Source organism: Dermochelys coriacea, chromosome 3, assembly GCF_009764565.3.
Source record: "Dermochelys coriacea isolate rDerCor1 chromosome 3, rDerCor1.pri.v4, whole genome shotgun sequence".
In the NCBI taxonomy this organism is placed as follows: Eukaryota; Metazoa; Chordata; order Testudines; family Dermochelyidae; genus Dermochelys; species Dermochelys coriacea.
The window spans coordinates 195,282,687-195,304,930 of NC_050070.1; the positions used below are offsets into that span (position 1 = coordinate 195,282,687).

Sequence of the window (22,244 nt, forward strand, 5' to 3'; positions counted from 1 at the left end):
TGGTGAAGACTCTCGGTCCTGGGTACCCTGAGAACTGTCACAATGAGTACCTGCAACTTCCACTGCAGCCAGTGGGGGGAAGGGTTTGATCTCTCAGGGGTCAGCATTGCTCAGGATTTGACCCAATGGGACAAAAGTGATCTGGGAGGGGGCCGACAAGAAAATGGGGATGAGGGAAGCAGTTGACAAGCTTGTAGCTGCCATGCACAGATCCCACTGTGGACGAAGCACTCTTCTCCTTGCCTCCAAGAACCCAGTGAGAGACTGAGAATCCCAAATGCCAGCAGGCTGCAGACCCAAGGGGCCAGCCAGGATGAGAACCAGCAGAAGAGGGCAAGCGACAGCTGCTGCTCTGCTGGAGCACGTTAGAATCATGAATCCAGGCACAGAAGAAATGCGGTGGGGATTCCCACTCTCATTATCCTGGTGGGTTGAAAAATAGACTGGCCAATGCACCTTCAAGCCAGCATAGGTTGTGAGAAAATGCTGCTGCCACAGCTACAGCAAAGGGAGAAGGAAGTGCTGAAAACCTGAGGGAGAGGCAGGCCGGGACTCTGTCTCTGCAGCACAAACAGGATCCAGCTCCTATCTCCTCTCCTCCACTGCCTTCCCCAGTCCCTATTGCCAGCAGTGAGCAAGAGCAAATGTGGGCAACCCCCCTGTACCCGTGGCTATGAATTAGGCTGGAGGTGCTGCTGCTGGTGGAGGCTGTGAGAGTCTAGACCTGAACTGGAAATGCATGCAGGGGCCCGTTAAACTCCAATTCAAGCTAAACATTAACTGATTAAAAAATTCAGTGTGATAAACAACCCCGCTCCCCCCCACAATCACCAGAATGGGCTGAAAGTCCTGTTATGCTTGGGAAAGTGACCATGAAAAATATTATCCTGGAATCCTGTGCTGGTCTCTAAATAACTTCCAGGTCAAATATAGTAAGTTTACAAGACTAACAATAGGCATGTTTGAAAATCTCACCCTATGGGCAAGATTCCCCTGAGTGGGAGCAAAGGTAGGCCAATGCTGACCACTTCTGGAAATGACACCGAAAGTCTCCACAGGCCATACTTTTGGAAATAAAGATGGCGGCCATCTGCAGCACCTGCAAATCAGATATAGTTTTCCAGCTACTTGCAGATATGCCTCTGTTCTGCTTAATTTGTCATGTTCATCCCCTTGAACCAACTGTTGCTGCCTTGAATCAGTGATTAAATAAAATAAAGATGCAATGAAGCTGTAACTAGAAACAATCTCAACCAACCTAATAGTTTAAAGAATGCAAGGAGGAAAGGAGTCATGTCTGCGCTTCTCTTATACTTGTTTATCAAGAATAAGGACTAAGAAACTAAGGGCTACGGATTAGTCCTCCAGCAAGTAGGGCACTAACCTCGGACTCTGGAGCTGTGATTTCAATTCCCTTCTCCTCCACAGACTTCCTGTGTGACCCTGGGCAAGTCACTTGGCTTCTCTGTACCTCAGCTCCTCATCTATAAAATGGGAGTAATAACACTTCCCTACTTCTCACGGATGTTGTGAGGTAAAGACATTAAAGACTGTGAAACATTCAGATACTACAGTAACACGGGCCATATAAGTACGAGAGAGAGAGAGAGAGAGAGAGAGAGAGAGAGAGAGAGAGAGAGAGAGAGAGAGAGAGAAACTGCCTTACCTTCTCAAATGTAACATTTCCAACGGAGATGTTTCTTACTATTATCTTATAATCCGTTACATACTGTGGATACAAGAAACAACACATTTTCTGTCCATCAGATTATCACTGTGACCCTATCTGTGTTAGTACGACATTTCATCACTGTAAGGTTACCAGTATTCTTTCACCAGACTGTTTTGATCTGGGCCCAGGCTATAGATCAGGATAAAAAAGGATCTCTACAAACTAAGCTAAACTTGCATACAGAGAGGGGACACTAGTGAGAATCAGAAATAATTCTACTGGTAATGGATAAATGGTGTTATTCCTAATTTATACCAGTGCAATAGAAATCAGAATCAGGCCCATTAACCCAACTTGACTTTGACCCTTCTTGCATAAGAGGAGGGAGCAATTAGGTATGCAGTTCCCTCCCTGTGTGGAGATACCAGAGCACAATCGTCCACTGCACAGATTTAAAGTGACAGTGTTCCTTTAAGTTGCCCAATAGCTGTAACCTCCCCACTACAGTACACTGGTATTTCAGAAATAGATATTTATAGACAAACAGTTTTAAACTAAAAGTCATGACTTACATTTTCAAAACTGAAGAGTATTTTGGGATTGGCATGTATTTTTGGTATGTAGTGTTGTTGTAGTTGTGTTGGTCCCAGGATAGTAGAGAGACGAGGTGGGTGAGGTAATAATTTTTATTGGACCAACTTCTGTTGAGAGGGACGAGCTTTTGAGCCTCGTCTCTCAAATATATTTTTGGCAGCTTTTCAGACAAATATACTGACTTCAATTAGTATTCTTTGAAAAACAAACAGCAAATGGCCCAGAGAATTAAGGTAAATGAAGTCACTATCTGAAAAGCTCTAGCCAGCTGAAATCCACCCTGATGCAGAGGACAAGCACAAGGCCTATGCAACACCTACATCCTATTTTGAGGGCTTAAGTGGAATGTATATGGTGCATATATTGGCCACCGCCACAAATGTAAGTGTCACCCTTAAAACTTACCTGTAAGTTAGATTGGGATATCAAGAATATTAATTAACACACACAAAAACAAGGCCATAAATTTACTTTGATGATTAAATTAAACACATCCCAGGAGCAAGGCTCTTGATTTATATTTTTTAAAATAGGGAAACAAAGAATTTGAATAATTGTGAATTGTGTCAATGACAGTGTAAAGAAATGCAGAATCTCCCCACTTAAATCTTATTACAGAATACCATTACACCAAGGAATACTGTGGCTATATTTCTCACTTTTATTTCATATTGGACTTTGACCTGCACTATTTTATAGTTTTATATGAAAACTGATTTTGGAGTTTGATCTTGCTTTGAAGAAAAGAGCACAATGGAGCTAACAATTGTTATTTTTCAGCTCGGCTATCTGAAAGAATTACCCTGTTTTATAGTAATACAGTATCTTCAGCAATAAGTATCTTTTACATACATCTAAAATTAGAAATGGGCCCAAACCAACATCTTCTTCAAACTTTACAGCTCAGGCTCATCTAGTTTAAATGAGTTCATACATTCTGGTGCCAGCTAGTGTACTACCATGCTTAGCTCATAGCACTGTATGTCAGATGAGAAATGAGACTGAACTGGGGACAAGTGATGTAATGAATAATATTAGGCAGCAAAAGGAAAGCTCTTTGCTGTATTCCAGTGGACCTTTGGTGTTTTAGCTTTGTTCATTCCAGACTTAATTCCACACCATTGTCTATAGGCCATACGAATAGCTGGTCAGTGGATGTATGTTAGCCATATTGCAGACCCATCAATACACCACCACTGTGTGGGATTTTCAAGAGAGCCTAATGTAGCCAGGCACCTAACTCATACTGGCTTTTAAAGGGAGCTAGATGCCAAGTTACCGCAGGTGCTTTTGAAAATGCCCCCAAACAGTGAATTATTGTGGTGGGGTTTTTTTGTTTGTTTGTTTTACAATTTACCACATCTGCAGTCATTTATGAAAAGCCAGCATTCCTTTGACCTGCCTGCTTAGTGCAGCTCATTTCTGAAAGCTACATAGGCCTTACCGTTCGAAAAGCGGCAACAACCAGGTTGGAAGGAAACAGATTTCTGTAAAAACAAAACAAAAACAAAATAAAATATTTCCTGTCTAAAGAATAAAATGAGTGTATCATGGCTTTTTACTTTGGAGAAACACCAAACCTATAGCAAGGGCAAATATTTTGGCATTAAAATGCTGTATATTTAATTAACTTCCATCAGTTTTATGCTTAAGTGAAGCTATTACTTTCCTCATTACTGAATAGCATGTAATTGAATTACAGTTAAATTAATACCCATTCTTTCTCCTAATTCTCATGTGATTTTTTTTCTCATAGCCAGAATATCATTATAATCAGCAAAATCTATTTCAGGGGACCATTTAACCCTTTAATATTGCAAGGGCCATTGAGTAGATCCAGGAAATCTGCTTCCCTAAATACCCAGTATAGAACCTGACAATAACACAGACAGCTGCTGCCTGCAGCACTGAAGTGGTTAAAAATCCTAGGTTTAAGAAAGTGCAATCCCATGGAAACCTGTAGTCTAAAATCAACGTTGGTTTAAAATAGAAGTATAAACTGCACATCAGGCATAAGAGTCCTGAAAATGAGTATGAAGTGCAAAGTAATAACTCATTTAAATTTAGCATTTTGTGTGTGTGTGTGTGTGTGTGTGTAAAAAAGGGTAAAACAAGCTTAACAGGAAAAACAAATAGTTGGTGGTTATAAGATAAAGCTGCACCCCCTATTTTATTTTGCTCCCCATCAGTTGTTTTTACTGCTACACTTCATTTCTGTTCTCTCAGTAGGTAAATTACACTTGTTTTGCACACCAATAGACTTTCAGATCTATGCAAGTTTCATAACATGAACCCATTTTACAATCATTAGTTCAATAGCTCTCTTTTTTTGGAATGTGCTGCCTTTTAATTTCACTGAATGCCACTTTGTTCTTGTGTTATGGAAGCTCGTAATCTACCTTCTTGAGACCATTCATTACTTTATATACTTTTATCTTGTCTCTTCTGATTTGTTTCCTTTTTCTCAGGTAAACAATCCCAACCTTTTCAATCTCTCTTCATGTGAATTTTTTTCACAAGAATGTAAAAAGGGCCATACTGGGTCAGACCAATGGCATCTACTCCAGCATCTTGTGTCTAACAGTGGCCAATGCCAGATGCTTCAGAAGGAATGAACAGAAGAGGGCAAAATTTATCAAGCAATCCATCCCCTGCCGTCCAGTCCCAGCTTCTGGCAATTGGAGGTTTAGCGAGAGCTGGAAATGGGGTTGCCTCCCTGACCATCTTGGCCAAGACTTCCCTATTCACTTTCTCCAGGCCATTCATGGATTTATAGACCAATAGCATATCCCCCCTTAGTCATCTCTTTTCTAAGATGAACAGTCCCAGTTCTTTTAACCTCAAGTCATATGGCAGCCGTTCCATCCCCCTCTTCATTTTTGTTGCACTTCTCTGCCTTTTCCAATTCGAATACATCTTTTTTGAAATGAGGTGAACAGAACTGCACACAGCATTCAAAGTGTGGGCGTACCATGGATTTCTATAGTGGCATTATGATATTTTCTGTTTTATTATCTATCCCTTTCCTAATGGTTCCTAACATTGCTAGTTTTTTTGACTGCCGCTGTACATTGAGCAGATGGTTTCAGAGAACTATCCACGATGACTCAAATATCTTTCTTGAGTGGCAACAGCTAATTTAGACCCCATCATTTTGTATGTATAGTTTGGATTATGTATTCCAATGTACTTAGTTTGCACCGGTCAACATTGAATTGCGTCTGCCATTTTGTTGCCCAGTCACCCAGTGTTGTGAGATCCCTTTGTAAACTCTTTGCAGTCAGATTTAGACTTAACTATCTCGAATAATTTTGTATCATCTGCAAACTTTGCCACCTCACTGTTTACCACTTTTTCCAGATCATTTATGAATATGTTGAACAGCACTGGACTAATTACAGCTCCTTCAGGGACCCTGCTATTTACCTCTCTCCACTGTGACCATTTATTCCTACCCTTTGTTTCCTCTCTTTTAACCAGTTACCATCCCAGCTAATACTTAACAATCCTGTACTTTTAAAACTGTAACATAGGATGTTAAGGTTTCTATTACATCTCCTACCTTTGTATTAACTGATGCTTAACAAGCCTGTACCCGCTGCCTGTGTGTAATATTCATCTGTACGCTATGTATGTAAAAGCATATGTAGCGAGTTACCCGCATTTCTAATTGTAGGCTTGATCTTTCATCTATCTGTAAATTACCTTTTTGAGAAAGAGAAAAAGCTTTAAAGAGAAGTGTCTACTCTATTTGGATATGTTAAAGACGTCCTGCCAGCTGGCATGATTCTGAAGGGAGGTTCCTGAGGCAGCTACCACACAGTATGCATGATATGCTGTTTCTTTACCTTGGGTCTTGAGGTGAGATGGGGAATGGTCAGGCTCATCACTTAGAACATGACAGGAATCGGAGGATAAAGTTTGTGGTGAAAATACTGCCAAAAGGTACGTCTTAGGCCAAGCCTCCACTTAAAAGTTTTGCTGGCATAGGATGTCAGTTAGGGGTGTGCCTTTTTTTTTTTTTTAAACAGAACTATGTCACCAGTTATATTGCCTAAAAAGTGCTTTTGCCAGCACAGTTTATTTCACTCACCAAATCACTATAAGCTATACCAGCAAAAACACAGTCTTGTCAGCATAACTGTATCTATGCTAGGAGGATATAGCTATAACATCAGTAGACCTGATCAGTCTACACTATAAAGGTTAGCTTTACAGCAAAACTTTTAAGCGTAGTTGAGGCCTTAGGGTAGGGAAGAAATGGAAGGTAGTAAATCCAGGGAGTGGCAAAGGGAAAGTAAGCGGAGAAGTTACGTCTTTGAAAGGAAAGAGAAGCTAGTTGAAGGTAAGGGTATGTCTACACTAGCACTTTTGTCGGTCTGGGTGTGGAAAAAAAAAAAAACACCCTTGACCAATATAAGTTTCACCAATAGAAGCAGGGGCATCAACAGTGCTATGTCATTGGGAGATGTTCTCCCATGAACATAGTTACCACCATTCATTGGGGGTGGTTTAATTATGCCGATGGGCAAGCTCTCACCCAGGCAGTCAGCACAGAGCAGCTACAGGGGAGAACTTACAGCGGCACAGCTGCAGCCGTAGACATAACCTAACATATGCTATCAACTCAGCTGATACCCTGTTTGGTGTTCTCGTATTCATAGCTCCTTTATCCAATCACACAGTATGGACTTTCCCACAACCTTGATAATACTACAAAGTACACAGACTTTCACAAAACAACTGGTTGTTAACACTCACAGCCTTTTTTCCTGTTGCTTTTGTCAGCAGCATTGAAAGCATGATAGGACTAATTTGGGGCTTATTGAGTCAGATCGCATTGTAGCTGAGAAATATGATTTTATTTAATAGAAATTCACAATATAAATGTTTTGCTGAGCTATTAAAAAAGAGAAAAGAAAAGAAACGAAAAGAAACGAAAAGAAATTCAAGCAGGCTCCAGTACTGCAAACCGTTATGCACATGATTAACTTGATGCATGTGAGTTGTGCCATTGACCTCCATGGAACAACTCATATGCATCAAGTTAAGTGCACATGTAACGGTTTGTAGGATCAGAGCATTAGGCCTAGTACTTAAGCACATACTTAAATTTAAGCATATGCTTAAATCCCATTGGGTTTTAGAAGATGGCTTAGCGTGGCTGAAAGCCGCAATTCAGCAAAGCAAGCGGCAATTTTTGGCTCCAACTGCTAGATAATGCTTCAAGGCCATTCTGAACATTGGTGAATGCAGTGCACACAAATGTGACTGTACTTTCCCAATCACCTGACCTGATTTTGACCTTAAAGACAGCAAACAACATTTTAGGTTACACAAGGATATAATTATGGGCCAAATTAATTAACACAGAAAGATCAAAAGGAACCCCATTACATTGGATGTTTTGTCTGCTCAAAATAATAAAGTCACTTTAGACTATAGATTCATGGAAGTATCTAATTTAATGTGTTATTCTTATTTGTTGTGCAATCTACTATTTAGGAAAAAACATTTTAAGTCATAAAAGCTTATTATCAAATAAATGGTTTAATCAGCTATACACTAAGATGCGATTTTACACACAGTAGAGTCATAATTCATTAAGACAAGTCATCATGTGAATTAAATCAGCCTTTGAGGACAGACAGGCCAGTGTGAAAGTGCACAGGCTTTCAACTTCATCAGAGGATGAATCTGTGCAAACACTCCCACATAAAGTACAGTACATAGTTCAATCGAATGTGTTCCATAGGAAAATGTCACCCCACAACTGACTGGCTGATTGGGCTGATCATACGCTCACATCACAGGCAGTGTTTATCATGCGCAGTGAAGCAAAACTAAGAGACCTTGGAAAGCCAGCCCCAGTTCTGTCAGTACGAGTCTGTGTTCATTATGTCCCCAATTCAAAATGGAAAATTCACACAGAGAAGCACAAACATACTTCCTGTCCATGTGTGCCACCATAAAGGAAGGACGGCATTTAGGCGAATGTGTAATTGCACATGAAAATCAGATACAGCCACTGGACAACATTTTTTCTCAATACACCATTTTACACCTGGAATTTACATAGGTTCCTATGAAACAAAATAATAAATAATTATATAGAGCACCACAGATCTTTTACACTTTACAAAGGAGATCAGTATCATCATCCCCACTTTACAGAAGGGTAACGTGAGGCACGGTGAAAGGAAGTGACTTGCCAAAGGTGACCTGCCCAGGCCAGTGGCGGCAACAGAACCCAGGTCTCCTGAGTCACAGTCCAGTGCTCTATCCACTAGGATCCACTGCTTCCCTATAATTTTTGTTTTTGAGGCGGGGAGGGGGAAGAGAGAGAGGATAGAAGTAATTCAGGTGAGACAAAAAAATAATTGCCAGGATCACCACAAAAACACACACACACACACACGCAGTCTCACACACATTTACTGGTCCCCCATATCTAATGCTCTTTTCCTAGCCTACCTTCTGCCATGAAGGCTAGACAGCTTCCCACAGTATGCTGCTCCAATTAGAGCTTGTCTAGATAGGAAAGTTGTTCTTCAGAAGTGGATTATGTTAAACAGGAACATGGCACTCTTATTCTGGAATACGAGTGTCCACACGGGGAGATACTCCTGAACAGCTATTGCACTTTAAATTCTCACCCTTCCTTAATCTGAATTAATTTTCAAATGTTGACAATCCTCCTTTCTGGAATTAAGAGTGTCCACATAGGAAGTTATTCTAGAATAGCAATTTCCGTAGGCAGACAAGCCCTTAGAAACCTGGGAAAAAGGGAAAATCCAAACTCAGAAAGGGAACCACAAGGGAATGGTCCAGAAGTCCACAGTAGTTGTGGATAAGGGGTGTGATGAGCTTGGGGAGTAGGGTTAGATTAATGGGTTATTTGAATGTGTAACATTAAAAGTTTAGGAGTACTTGTGGCACCTTAGAGACTAACAAATTTATTAGAGCATAAGCTTTCGTGAGCTACAGCTCATGAAGTGAGCTGTAGCTCACGAAAGCTTATGCTCTAATAAATTTGTTAGTCTCTAAGGTGCCACAAGTACTCCTTTTCTTTTTGCGAATACAGACTAACACGGCTGCTACTCTGAAACCTGTGATTAAAAGTTTAGTTTGTTCTAAAAAGACCCCAAACCCTGAAGTACCTGTTACATTTTACTAAAGCACAAGAGTGTTATCACTATACCAGCCACCCTTGAGCAAACATTGGGGTTGTCTGATACTGAGTATGCTGGTTATCCTGCCAGCATGTGGTTCAGTGATAGTACAGTCCTTGCTACCATTACCGAGGTGGTAAAACTGAATGCTGTCAGTGCTGGGAAGGAAGAGAGTTACATAATTTATATGGTGCATGTCAACATGCCTGAGTTAGAGATGCATTTCATTCCTGTTTAACTCAGAGGATCTGCTACAGATCCTCCCCAGGAAAGGGGACTGCCTTACACATAGGAGCAACTTTAGCCTCAGGGGTGTGGTAGCAAATGCAGACCACATCTGTGCTCTGAAGAGGAGGAATGCTTCCCACTGTGCCTCTCCTCAGTGCCCAGGCCAGCGACGATGGCTGCGAGCTGGGCAGAGAACTCTCCACTTGTCACAACATAGTGTATATTTTGCAAAAAGAAACACAGCCACCACACACAGGGGGCATCATTCAGCTTGAATAGACAGCACTGCCTCAAGGTCTGGGGCACTGGCAAAGCTCAGTGAGGAAGCTTGCAAAATACCCGCCCTATACCTGATGCAAGACAGCACTGTCACCCAAATTAATTTAATCATTTTAAAAGGAACCTAGATAAGGAGATAACTACTGTTAGAGGAGATTAGACTGGGGTCTTCTCTGTTAAAGATATACACTCATTTGGAAGCTTTTATCCTGTTCACAAATGCACAACCTTGTAAAAACAGCTACTGTTCCATTCCCTAATAATTACAAAGAATCAGTTCCACCAATAATGTAGGGGATGTTAGTTTCTGAATCAGAACACGGCAAAAAGCAAGTGCAGACTCTACAATTCTGTTTAAGTTACAACATTCCCTTTTTCATAATGTATGCAACAATCATGAGGTTTCAGAAATGGACATAGCCTGTTGCCAATACATGACACTCTGTGTTTAGCATTTCTTGAAAATACACAGTTCAAGCAACTCTATAATTGTAACTACTAACCCATCATTCCCTATCCCACATCATGGTCATTACAATGCAAGACTTTTATCCCTTTTGGTCTCAGAGTAGAGTGTTGCTATTTACTGATATTCTCATTTTTATAACTCTTTCAAAAACAGATTGAAAGTTTGTCGCTGATTGTTTCTAAGGCCTATTGCCTTACAGTTGCCTAGGGCTAGCCATTGGGATCTGTGAAACCCATACCTATCCATCCCTCAATTTACAGGGCTAATCCATGACTGTGAGATTAGTGCCACTAGATTGTTGATTTAAGGCCATCTTTTAGAAATAATCCAGAGGTTATAGTCCAGTGTCCATGTTCAGGGTGACTCCAGTCAGTGACTGGGGATCTCAATCCTTAAGGCTGAAGGTTTCCCCTTCTTGAAACCCAAAGGCAGAGTATTCTCTGCAAGCTTAGCTGAGAATGGGACTAAGAGCAAAAGTACTCCTGCATTCTGAGCCTGGCTCTGATACTGACTCCTGGGCTCTCGATCCAGTCTGTTTCAGTTTCTCCATCTATAACATGGGGATGATAATTTTTCACTCCCTCCCAAGGGTGTTACAACTAGAGCTAGCCAAAAATTGGAATTTCCACCCTGCAGAAAATGCCGAGATTTTGAAATATGGTTTCACTTCAGCTGGGAGGAAAATATTCTCTTTTGTTTTGTCCTTCAATAAATATTTCATTTTCATAAGGTTAAAACATTTCATTTAGACTTTTATATTAAAGTATACAATACATAAAAGTCAAAATCATGAAGTAAAAATGAAATGTTTGACCTTATTGAAATGAAACTTTTTGATAATTTCTCATAGAAAATGTTAGTGAAATCAACGTTGCTACAAAACATTTCAATTTGATCAAATCAGTATTTTCCAAAGGAAAACTGCTCGGGCAGAAATTTTTTAACCAGCTCTAGTTTATGACATGTTAATTTGTATCTGTAGAGTGCTGTATAAATTCTAAAATTCACCAGAACACAGTGAACCCTGTATCTGGATGCAGTAATTGTCTTTCCAGAACTTTTCTATATGGCTGGCAGTTATGTCTGGATCCCAGCACCATCAGCTAGCCTCTGCTTCCGCAGCAGGAGGCTTGCAAAGACCTGAAAATCCATGCTTTAATTTCTGATTTAAAAAAAAATATAAAACAAGTCAGTTGAATTTGAGGTGCCCCAAAGAATCACTCACTAGCCTTCCTCAAAACTGCAGTGTGAAACTAGATCAGCGAACTCAGGACCAGATATCATTTTATATGCCAGCCCAAGTAAATTTAATGGCAGTATAGGAGAATCAAGGATACAAGAAAGGGCAAAGTGGATACAAAGCATCCTCTAAACCTGTATTTCTCAGAAGGTACCTCTGTATTTTTGATGGAGGCCTCTGTATTTGTTCAGATGTAACCCCATCTCTTTTTCTCGCTTTGAACCTATCCACTCAATAGTCAGCTTGCTGTTAAACCACAGGAGGAACTACTTCTGCAGGAGCTGTGTATATGTGTCGCCTCTTCAGAGATCTGGCCTAGTGAATGAGTGATCAGTGGCCAAGCCTGGGAACAGAGCCAAACCCCAGCCTCCCATGGAACAATGCAAAGCACTACCTCTGGCCACCAAGCAATAGACCTTTAAAAAAACAGAACTGCATATCCTGATAAAAGACAGCTTTTCTAATCTCCAGAGAATCCATGTTAAATATTGACTCTCCAGGCTGGGTCCCAGTTCCCATTCACTATTTCCACCCAGGGGAAGGTTTACACTAGGTTTCAAAAAGAAAAGGAGTACTTGTGGCACCTTAGAGACTAACAAATTTATTAGAGCATAAGCTTTCGTGAGCTACAGCTCACTTCATCGGATGCATTTGGTGGAAAATGCATGTGAAAAATGTTTTTCCACCAAATGCATCCGATGAAGTGAGCTGTAGCTCACGAAAGCTCATGCTCTAATAAATTTGTTAGTCTCTAAGGTGCCACAAATACTCCTTTTCTTTTTGCGAATACAGACTAACACGGCTGCTACTCTGAAACTAGGTTTCAAGTCTGTGTTGTGCCTAAAAAGTGCACTAAGAGTGTTAGTGCCACTTATGATGCCATTAATAATCACCTCATGGTCCAATTCACAGATATATGGCTTGTCAGGCCAGAAGGAACCATTATGATCCTCTAGTCTGAACTCTTGCATAAAACAGGCTAGAGCATTTCACTGTTCCACTAACTCCTGCCTCAAGCCCATAACCTCTGGTTGAGCTAGAGTGTATCTTTCAGAGAGACTATCCCGTCTTGATGTTCAGGTGTGTCACTGCCAGCTGTTTTTCACAAGCTAATTATGAACTGTCTTGATACCACTGAAAATGTTTTAATTGATTTTTGACTGAATATAATTGTGACCAGCCTACATATTTTGGCATTTACTGTTGCCCCAATTTGAACTGAACTGCGTAGCAGAATCTCAAAGGATGTTTCCAGATACCACAGATAACCGCCAAAAAAATCAAAGACACGTGTCCTTGTGTTTAACTGAAGTGTTTCATATTAAAAAAAAATCATAGGGCAGCAGTGTTATGTGCTTTCAGTGTGAAAGTGATTTGCACTGGCTGCCAGTTCGATTCCAGGCACAGTTCAGTCTTGATTTGAACCTGTAAAGCCCTAAATGGTTTGAAGTTTTGCCAGTTTAAAGACCTCCTCTCCTGTAGCATTCTGCCACAGCTGAGATCAGCAGAAACATTTTACAAAGCAATACCAGAGAGAGAGGGAAATAACCAGTGGGATGTTTTCCATACAAATCCCTCACTTGCTCTGCCCCCGGTCGGCCAGAACCTGGATTTGTTAACCTTCTGGACACAGTGCAAAGCTCTTTAAAAAACAAAAACAAAACAGGTGCTTGGGGAAGGGACAGAGCAACAGTCTAGGGATGGGTTTCAGAGTAGCAGCCATGTTAGTCTGTATTCGCAAAAAGAAAAGGAGTACTTGTGGCACCTTAGAGACTAACAAATTTATTTGAGCATAAGCTTTCGTGAGCTACAGCTCACTTCATCGGATGCATTTGGTAGAAAATACAGTGGGGAGATTTATATACACACACAGAGAATATGAAACAATAGGTTTTATCATACACACTGTAAGGAGAGTGATCACTTAAGATGAGCCATCACCAGCAGCAGGGTGGGGAAAGGAGGAAAACCTTTCATGGTGACAAGCAAGGTAGGCCATTTCCAGCAGTTAACAAGAACATCTGAGGAACAGTGGGGGGTGGGGGGTGAGAAATAACATGGGGAAATAACAGGTTTCAGAGTAGCAGCCCTGTTAGTCTGTATTCGCAAAAAGAAAAGGAGTACTTGTGGCACCTTAGAGACTAACAAATTTATTAGAGATCCGATGAAGTGAGCTGTAGCTCACGAAAGCTTATGCTCTAATAAATTTGTTAGTCTCTAAGGTGCCACAAGTACTCCTTTTCTTCATGGGGAAATAGTTTTACTTTGTGTAATGACTCATCCATTCCCAGTCTCTATTCAAGCCTAAGTTAATTGTATCCAGTTTGCAAATTAATTCCAATTCAGCAGTCTCTCGTTGGAGTCTGTTTTTGAAGTCTAGGGATGGTGTTTCCAGGTTTCAGTGTGGGATTCTGTGTTAAGCGGGCCAGTGTGTTGGAGGTGATACATGGAGGAGGGCGGCGATGGTGTGTTGGAACAATCCATTTCATCTGATATTTTCAAATTGGATTTTGTCCCATTATCGTAGTGGCCCCCTAGTGTGTTTTAGAGGGGTGCTTATTGCTAGGGATTGATTACTTGAGAACCAGCACAATACCCCGTATCAGACCCCTGACTCTGAGCTCTATCTACATCATTTAAACTCAGCATTTGCATTTAGATGATGCTGGAGGGATCTGTCTATTGCTCCCAAGTTTAGGCGGAACTTCAGAAATCCTGCCAAGCACACTTGAAAGTGCCTGGCCCCCGTCCATCCTTTATGCATTCAGAACACTCAGAACTCCAGGATGATATATCAACACCACACCACACACATGCCCAGCATCCTATGAATGTGCAACGTACAGCTTGGATCGTTATCATGGTCTTCTAGACTTTCAGAGCTTAGCAGTGACAGGTAGATTCTTTCTACATTTTAAACAATTGTTTTTCTTTTTCTTAGATTGGTTTCCTCCCAGCCCATCAATTCCAATTCATCTCAGTGGACATTCTATAGCCCTCAACAATAACAAAATGTATATTTAAAAAAAAAAAGAAAAAAAACAACTAAACCTTTGAACTAACATGTTTGTTAAACATAAGTGCTCGGTCACTTTGCTTTTATATTGTAACTCTTCTCCCCAGTCCAAAAATAGACAAAATATAAAAAAGAAACTATCAATTCTTATAAAAGGGAATTTATCTCCATACATTCACACCCATTATACTATAACAATTTCCCTCAGTATATTTTTATTTGAAGACACTGCACTCCAACTTGCAGGTTCTCATTCATTCTGCCACTTTTTTCAGATTATGTAGTAATTTTCTCATTGATTAACCTCCGCAATGGGACTACTCACAGAGTAAAGCATTACTCAGCGTGAGTAAGATGACACTATCAGGTCCTGAATACTATTAATATATTGTGTGTTACACTTTGAAAGTGTTGAACAAAGATTAATCATTGAATAAGAGATTGCAGTTGGAAATAATTATGAGAATATTAAGAGTCTCTCCCTTTGATGATGAAAATATTGGCTCTGTGTGTTTCACTAAAATGTGTCTTTTAAAAAAAACAAATCTCTCTTATTCAGATTGTCCCAGCATCTGCACACTAAAAATAGTGAACCGTAGAAGTGTTACTGCAGACCCGGACCCCCGCCCCAGCACCTATTTAAAATGAAATAACAACACCTACTATGCAATAAGACAAAATAAGAATAACTGCTATGTAATTAGAAATGGGAGCCTTGCCTTTGAAGGAAGTTCCCATGGGGCTGGCTCCCTTTCTCTACAATAGGTGGAAGGAACCTACCAAATGTCAGGATGAAAAAGGAATGGGGTGGAAGAGAATACAAAACATATTAAATACAATCATGCCACTCTATAAGTCGATGGGATAGCCTTAATTGTAATACTGTGACCAGTTTTCATCACCCCATCTCAAAAAGGATTAGAGGGAGTTCAGAGATATGCAACAAGAATGATTTGGGGGCAGGAAAAACTTTTATATGAAGAGAAATTGAGAAGACTGGGATTGTTTGCCTTTGACAGGGAAATCTTGAGTAGGAGTAGAGAGACTATTTTAATTCTGTGTTTGGCACTGATGCAACAGCTGCTGGAATACTGTGTCCAGTTCTGGCACCCACAATTCAAGAAGGATGTTGGTATATTGGAGATGGTTCAAAGAAGAACCACAAGAATGATTAAATAATTAAAAAATATGCCTTATCGTGACAGACTCCAAGAACTTAATCTAGTTAATTTAACAAAGGTTAAAGGGTCACTTAATTACGGTCTACAAGTACCTACACGGGGAACAAATATTTAATAATGGGCTGTTCAATCTAGCAGAGAAAGATATAGCATGATCCAATGGCTGGAAGTTGAAGCAGGACAAACTCAGACTCACCCATGGGTGGTAATATGTGCAGAAAAACCAATACGGCATTACATTTTTAATGGTGAAAGTAATTAATCATTGGAACACTTTACCTGGTAGATTCTCCCTCATTGACAATTTTTAAATCAATACTGGATGTTTTTCTAAAAGATATGCTCTAGGAATTATTTTGGGGATGTCCCATTGTTGCCTGTGCTATGTAGGAGACCAGACAGATGATCACAATGGCCCCTTCTGATCTATGACGGAGAGGGGACATGATAAAAGCATGCAGAATAATGAATGGTCTACGCACCTTGTATTCACCCAAGAACCCGGGGGAGGGGGCTTTTAATGAAACCAAAAGGAGCCAAATTCAAAACTGAACGAAGGAAATAACTTTCTCACACAAGGCATAACTAACCGATGGAACTCACTACGACAAGATATGACTGAGGCCAAGAGCTGAGCAGGATTCAAAGTGGGAATTTACACTTCTACGGGTGGAATTATAACAGTAAAAAAAAAAAAAAAAAGTCTAGAAACCCTCCCGCTTCAGGGCATAAACCAACCTCTAATTAGGGGGCGTGGGAGAAAACTTTCCCTGGGGGCAGGTTACTGCCCATCCTTCCTCTGAAGCATCTAGGGCTAGCCACTGTCAGTGCCAGGGCCCAGCTGCGGCTGATACCGTAACAGGTGGTTCCTAGGCTCCAGCAGCAGACCCCCAGGTGTGGGGCCAGCTCCCGCCTTAGCACGGGTACAGGGGGCAGGCAGGTACCTGGCCAGGTCCAGGAAGGAGTCCACCGTCTCTTTGCTGCTGGGCAGGGCGCCGGCCAGCCCCAGGGCGTTGGTGTTCAGCGCCTGGGCCCCAGCCCCGGGTCGGATGATGAAGGCCAAGGCTACGGCCAGCGCGGAGGCCACCAGGGTGGTGCCCATGAAGTAGGCGACGGCGATGCCCCCCAGCTTGCCCAGGGCCCGGGTGTCCAGGCTGGCGGCCCCGGAGACCAGGCTGCAGACCACCAGCGGCAGGATGACCATCCGCAGCATGCGGAGCAGCAGCTCCCCGGGGAAGGCCAGGGCGGCCACCTGCGCCCGGCTCAGGTGGGCGCCGCGGACGGCCGCGCCCAGGGCCACCCCGAGCAGCACGCCGGCCACGGTCAGGATGACCAGGCAGTGCTTCCTCAGGCAGCGGCCCCAGCCCCGCCGCCGGGCCGGCTCCGCGGGCAGCGCCCGGCCCGCCGTCGCCGGCCGCCCGGCCAGGGCGCCGCTCCGCACGTGGCCGTTCCAGCTCCGGCTCGGCCTCTCCATGCCGCCGGCCGGGCCGCCCGCTGCCGCTGCTGCTGCTGCTGCAGCCCCGGCTAGGCAAGGCGCCCGCGCCGCCGCGGCAGCCCGGCGGGGATGATGCAAGGCTGGCCCTGCCCCCTCCGAGCACGGGGGGCTCCCTCCCCGCCTCCCCCGGGCGCTGCTGGGGCGGTCGCAGCGGCGGGGAGGGCGGCCGCGTTGGCCGGGGGGAGCCGGGCCAAAGGCGAGGCGGGGCGGGGGGGGTGTCGCCATCCCGGCTGAGGTTGATTTAGGGCCAGCGCCTCCTCCGCCCCTTGCTTCCCGGTTCTTCCCATAAAGGGTCAGGCAGCCGCCGGGAGAGGTGCTCCCAGCGGCGCATCACGCCGCAGAGCCAGCCTCCCGCTCGCAGCCCATTGCACCGGGCAGGCTCCTTGCTCTGGGTGTCTAGACAGCGACCGGGCTCAGGGGTGATTGTGTTCCTACAGCACATCAGCCCAGTGAAACCCTCCTGCTGTCCGGGGATGCTAGGCTACACTCTACCTTAGCATACACAGTGACAGAAACCAATAACCATCATCACTGTGGACCCAGGCAACAGCGAAGGGGGATGACATTTCCTACTGCCTGCTTGGAGTCGTACAAAGCAGGCAGATTTACAGTCTCCATCCACAAAGAAAAGGAGTACTTGTGGCACCTTAGAGACTAACACATTTATTAGCTTTCAGCTTATGCTCAAATAAATTTGTTAGTCTCTAAGGTGCCACAAGTACTCCTTTTCTTTTTGCGAATACAGACTAACACGGCTGCTAAAGTCTCCATCCAGGCTACTAACACTAACCTCGCTGTGCGGACTGAAAACGGCTCCAAAGGACCATTGAAACAGATGGAAAGAAGTGCTCCAGTCAATGAAAATTAAAACTGGCGGAAATGAAGTTGAGCATGCATATCTTTTCCCATGAATCAAGGACAATTTGTTTATCCTTCCCACCCTTTTGGTTTGTTCTCCTATACTGGACTTTACAAAAATGATGGTGAACATGTCTAGAACAGTGGTTCTGCTGCATTATTTTTATTGCAACATCACCCAGGGAGCCTACGCAGGATCAGGGCCCCATTGTTCTAGGAATTGTCTTCAAACATACAAAGACAAAGAAAGGAAGGATGGTTCAGTGGACTGGGTGCTACCTTAGGTGTTAGGAGACCCAGCTGCAATTCCCTGCAGTGCCACAGACTTCCTGTGTGACCCTGGGCAAATCACTGTGGTTTAGCAAAAAATAGACACCTAATTTTTAGAAAGAAAGCAATTGTTGCCTTATTAAATATTATCAGTTAAAATATACTTGTAGATCTGTGGGCAAGATATATGACAAGGCAAAAGTTGCATACATTGGCTAAAATTTGCAAAAACAACTAGACCCAAGACAGCTGATTTTTATAAAGTGCTGAACGCTTGCTATCTGAATATTAGGCCTCTTTAAGATGTTTCAAGGTGGGCACCCAAGGACTGAAGCACCTAAAATAACTAGTCACTTTTGAAAATACTGGCCATTATCCATTCTGTGACTTACATGCTTTATATATCCTTTCTATGTCAGACAAATGTCTCATTTGAAATGGAAATCTAATGGAATGGATCCCACAGATGTGTTCTAAATAAATTATGTCAGTTCTTAGGGTGAATGTAACAGATGGTACATCTACACACTGATTAAAAACCCTGTCGCTGACCTGGGTCAGCTGACTTGGGCTCCAGGCTAAAAAATTGCCGTGTAGATGTTCAGTTCTCGGGCTGGAGCCTAAGCTCTGGGACCATGTGAAGGTGGAGGGTCTCCGAACTTGGGCTCCAGCCTGAGCCTGAATGTCTACACAGCAATTTTTAGTCTCACAGCCCAGACCCCATGAGCCTGAGTCCACTGACCCAGGCCAGCCACAGCCATGCTACAGGTCTTTTATCCCTGTGTAGACATACCCAGGTTGGCTTGCCTTGAGCTACACACACCTGAGAGGACTCGGGTGATTCTAATATAGAAGTCAGGAGGAAGCTGCAGAGAGTAGTTGAGGCTGTTAGAGACAGGAGGCCTGCCAAGAAGCTGGGGTCACTCAGGAAATGGTTGAAAGACTGCAGAGAGTGTGAAAGACTTTGGTAGGGAAGACCCTGTAATTAAGGGAGCTGCGACAGAGAGGAGCTGCAGTAAGCAGGAGGTTATTGTTAGAGACCCTGACTGAGAGAAGGGTTTGTCCCTGAAAGCCAGAACCAGAGGGCCAAGCTTCAGCTGGGTAAAGCCTGTGAGACACCTTGCATTGGGACTTAGCTCTGGGAAGAAGGGCTGAGGGAGTGATTGAACTGGCCTTGGGCCCTTGAGGGGGCTGTTGTAATTACTTATGGACTGTGAGGTTAACGGGCCTAAAGTGAGGAGAAATTGGTAGCAGGGCCACTGTGCTACAGTGATAGACAAGCTTCCATTGTCATTCTGGCTTGCCATGTTTTAGAGAAGGAGGGTTCTGTAGCTAAGGTAGAGGAATGTGAGTATAGAGACCTGGGTTTAATTTCCAACTCATCTATGGCTGTCCTGTGTAACCTTGAGAAAATCTCTCACTACCTTTCTTCTTTAAAATGGAAGTACTAACACAGTGCTTCCCTTCTTCACATCTTTACATGGTGGGTGTAAGGTTAAACTAATGTCTGGAATGTGCTTTGAGAGCCTCAGAAGAATGGTATCAGGGAACAGAGTACTATCGATATTAGTGTTGACATATTGAAGTGATGGAGTCACCTTCTTACATGTAAAACGAACACATGTATATAGCCCAAAGAGGTAATCTATTTTAAGGTTTTCTATAGGGCCTGTTAGTGTAGTATCTAAGATGTGACCAAGTAAATAAGATTCACATTTCAAGGTCACAGAGGACTTCATGGAGCTTTCAGTTGCTCCAAGTCCCTAGGTTCTAGAAAGTTCTTCGTGGGGGCTTCTTAGAACACCAGTTATGATGGGAATGCTTTATCATGATCCTCCTCCCAGATAGCTGGTCTTCTCTATGATGATGCAACTTACAAAACTCAGCATGAAATATTGTGTCAGATAAAATGGTCTTAGGTGAGGGAGCTTGACTGAGGAACAAACTGCCAGAGGAAACCAGACTAAGCCAACGTCGGATCATTTTTAAAGCAGGGCTGTAAATATGCATCTTTTTGATGAATCGTTCCCATCAGAACTAGAATACATATAGATAAATCAGGTATATGCTCCTTCTTTCTTGTGTGTGTTCAGTTGTGTAAGTATATTGATATATAGTATCACTATATATGTGGAGTCCAAACATACTGAAAATCAATTCCAGAAGTCAATGCAAGTTTTGTATGTAGACAAGACTATATGCATAACAGAAACTGGGGGGGGGGGGGGAATTCAACCTATAACAATTCCCAAATGCAGCCCTAGGCATGTAGTGAGGGCAAAGGAAGATCTTGTTTATAGATACACACCTGCAAGGTACTAAGTGGGTGCACCCTTTATTCTCAGGAGTTGGCTGTAGATCAGTAAAGTGAACAGATACATAAGTGATTTCCCCATATTTTAATTTGTTGATACAAAAACTAGCACATTGCTAAGCTCTGTTAGAGCATGGCTGGACAGGGGAGTCCATAAAAAGCAGAGTGGAAAGGATCTGCATCAAAATCCTTTCCATTCTCATCCTATTTCTGATGTGATCAGTTAAGAGATTGAAAGAAAGAGGCCTGAGATTCTCTGCTATGCTAAACTTCAGTGATGGGGACGCTGTCGGGCAGCTGTTTCAGGCTCCCTGATTCTCAGAGTAGATCTGTCCCGCCCTGGCATAGGTTAGAGCAGTCTTGGGTCTGCTCTGATCTATGCTGGTTGTCTAACTCCCTAAGGTGCTGTATGCCAGCTGTACATACTTGGGGAGAGGAGTGCTACAGCCATGCCATTGTGCCATTTGGGAGTTTTCCTACACTGGCAGCTGTGTGTGGATCTGGCTTCTTTCTGGCCCCTCTGCACTGCTGAGGCACAGCTATGGTTCTGATCCTCTATTATGAACAAACCTGTCTGTGTCGTGAGCTTGCTGTCAGCATTCCTCAGTATTCCTTTAGGAATCTGAAGTTATTGGAAGGTTGACCCCTTTACAATTTTTTTTTTTGAAAGACAGTTTGAATGGTTGAGAACAGTGTCCTGAAGGGGCCCTCCCAGAGGGTGACACTCTTCTGAGGAGAATATCCACAGACCATGCAAAAAGGGGTTATCTCCAAATTGAACTCTCCAGCCAAGCCATAGCATAGTGACCTAGTGAGATCTGGGGAAGACACAGAGCACTTCTTTGAAGTGCAGACTATACCTGGGCAAAAAGATAATATTATGCCTAGGGTGCCAAACTACTTGGATGGTTTCCTACCATGAATTGTTCCTACCAAGGGCATCTCCCTAGATAGAAGGGGGACTGTTGCAAAAGGGACCTCTCTGCAATCATTTTTCCAGAGCCCTTGTAGGGCCGGTCTCATTGTAAACTCTTTGCAGAGTATATCCTCCCCCACACAGTGATCTGGGCTATTTGAATAAGGGTGGTTCCAAGTTATATGAAAACAAGGACCTGTAACCCCTGCTAATGTGAGGTCCCAAGAATATTGCTAATGTCCTACTACATGAAGAATTACTACTAACAATAAAAAAAACCCTCCAGTGTAATCCTGTCCATGTCAATCCACCTTCTTTTCAGTCTTTTTATGTTCTCACACACAATGGAAAAAATTCTGATTAAACACACGCATGCACCTGCACATTTTCAGGTGGCAAAAGCACACAGTAGCTTTGCAAATATCACTTGATTGCCCAAACTCCAACTAAATATAAACTTGACAGATAGGGCTGGTTGATCTAGGGTGAATATTTAACTTTATTCCCAAAAGCCAGGCAGTTTTACCAGGGAGAAAATGA

General features: G+C 42.8%; 1 protein-coding gene across 3 annotated transcripts in view; it reads right to left on the minus strand.

Annotated features, from left to right (window-relative positions):
* SLC1A4 (solute carrier family 1 member 4) overlaps nt 1-17,586 on the minus strand; it is a 33,557-nt gene extending 15,971 nt beyond the window's left edge. For 2 of the 3 annotated variants that reach the window (XM_038393718.2, XM_043512017.1), the window contains exons 1-3: nt 16,796-17,586; nt 3,711-3,753; nt 1,667-1,729 (exon numbers count right to left, since the gene is read on the minus strand). In XM_038393718.2, the coding sequence (XP_038249646.1) occupies nt 1,667-1,729; nt 3,711-3,753; nt 16,796-17,571 (882 nt within the window). In that variant the 5' untranslated portion in view covers nt 17,572-17,586. Of the gene's footprint in view, nt 1-1,384; nt 1,459-1,666; nt 1,730-3,710; nt 3,754-16,795 lie in introns of those variants that run through there. The other variant, XM_043512018.1, reaches the window with a different exon arrangement.
* Nucleotides 17,587-22,244: the final 4,658 nt, after the last annotated feature.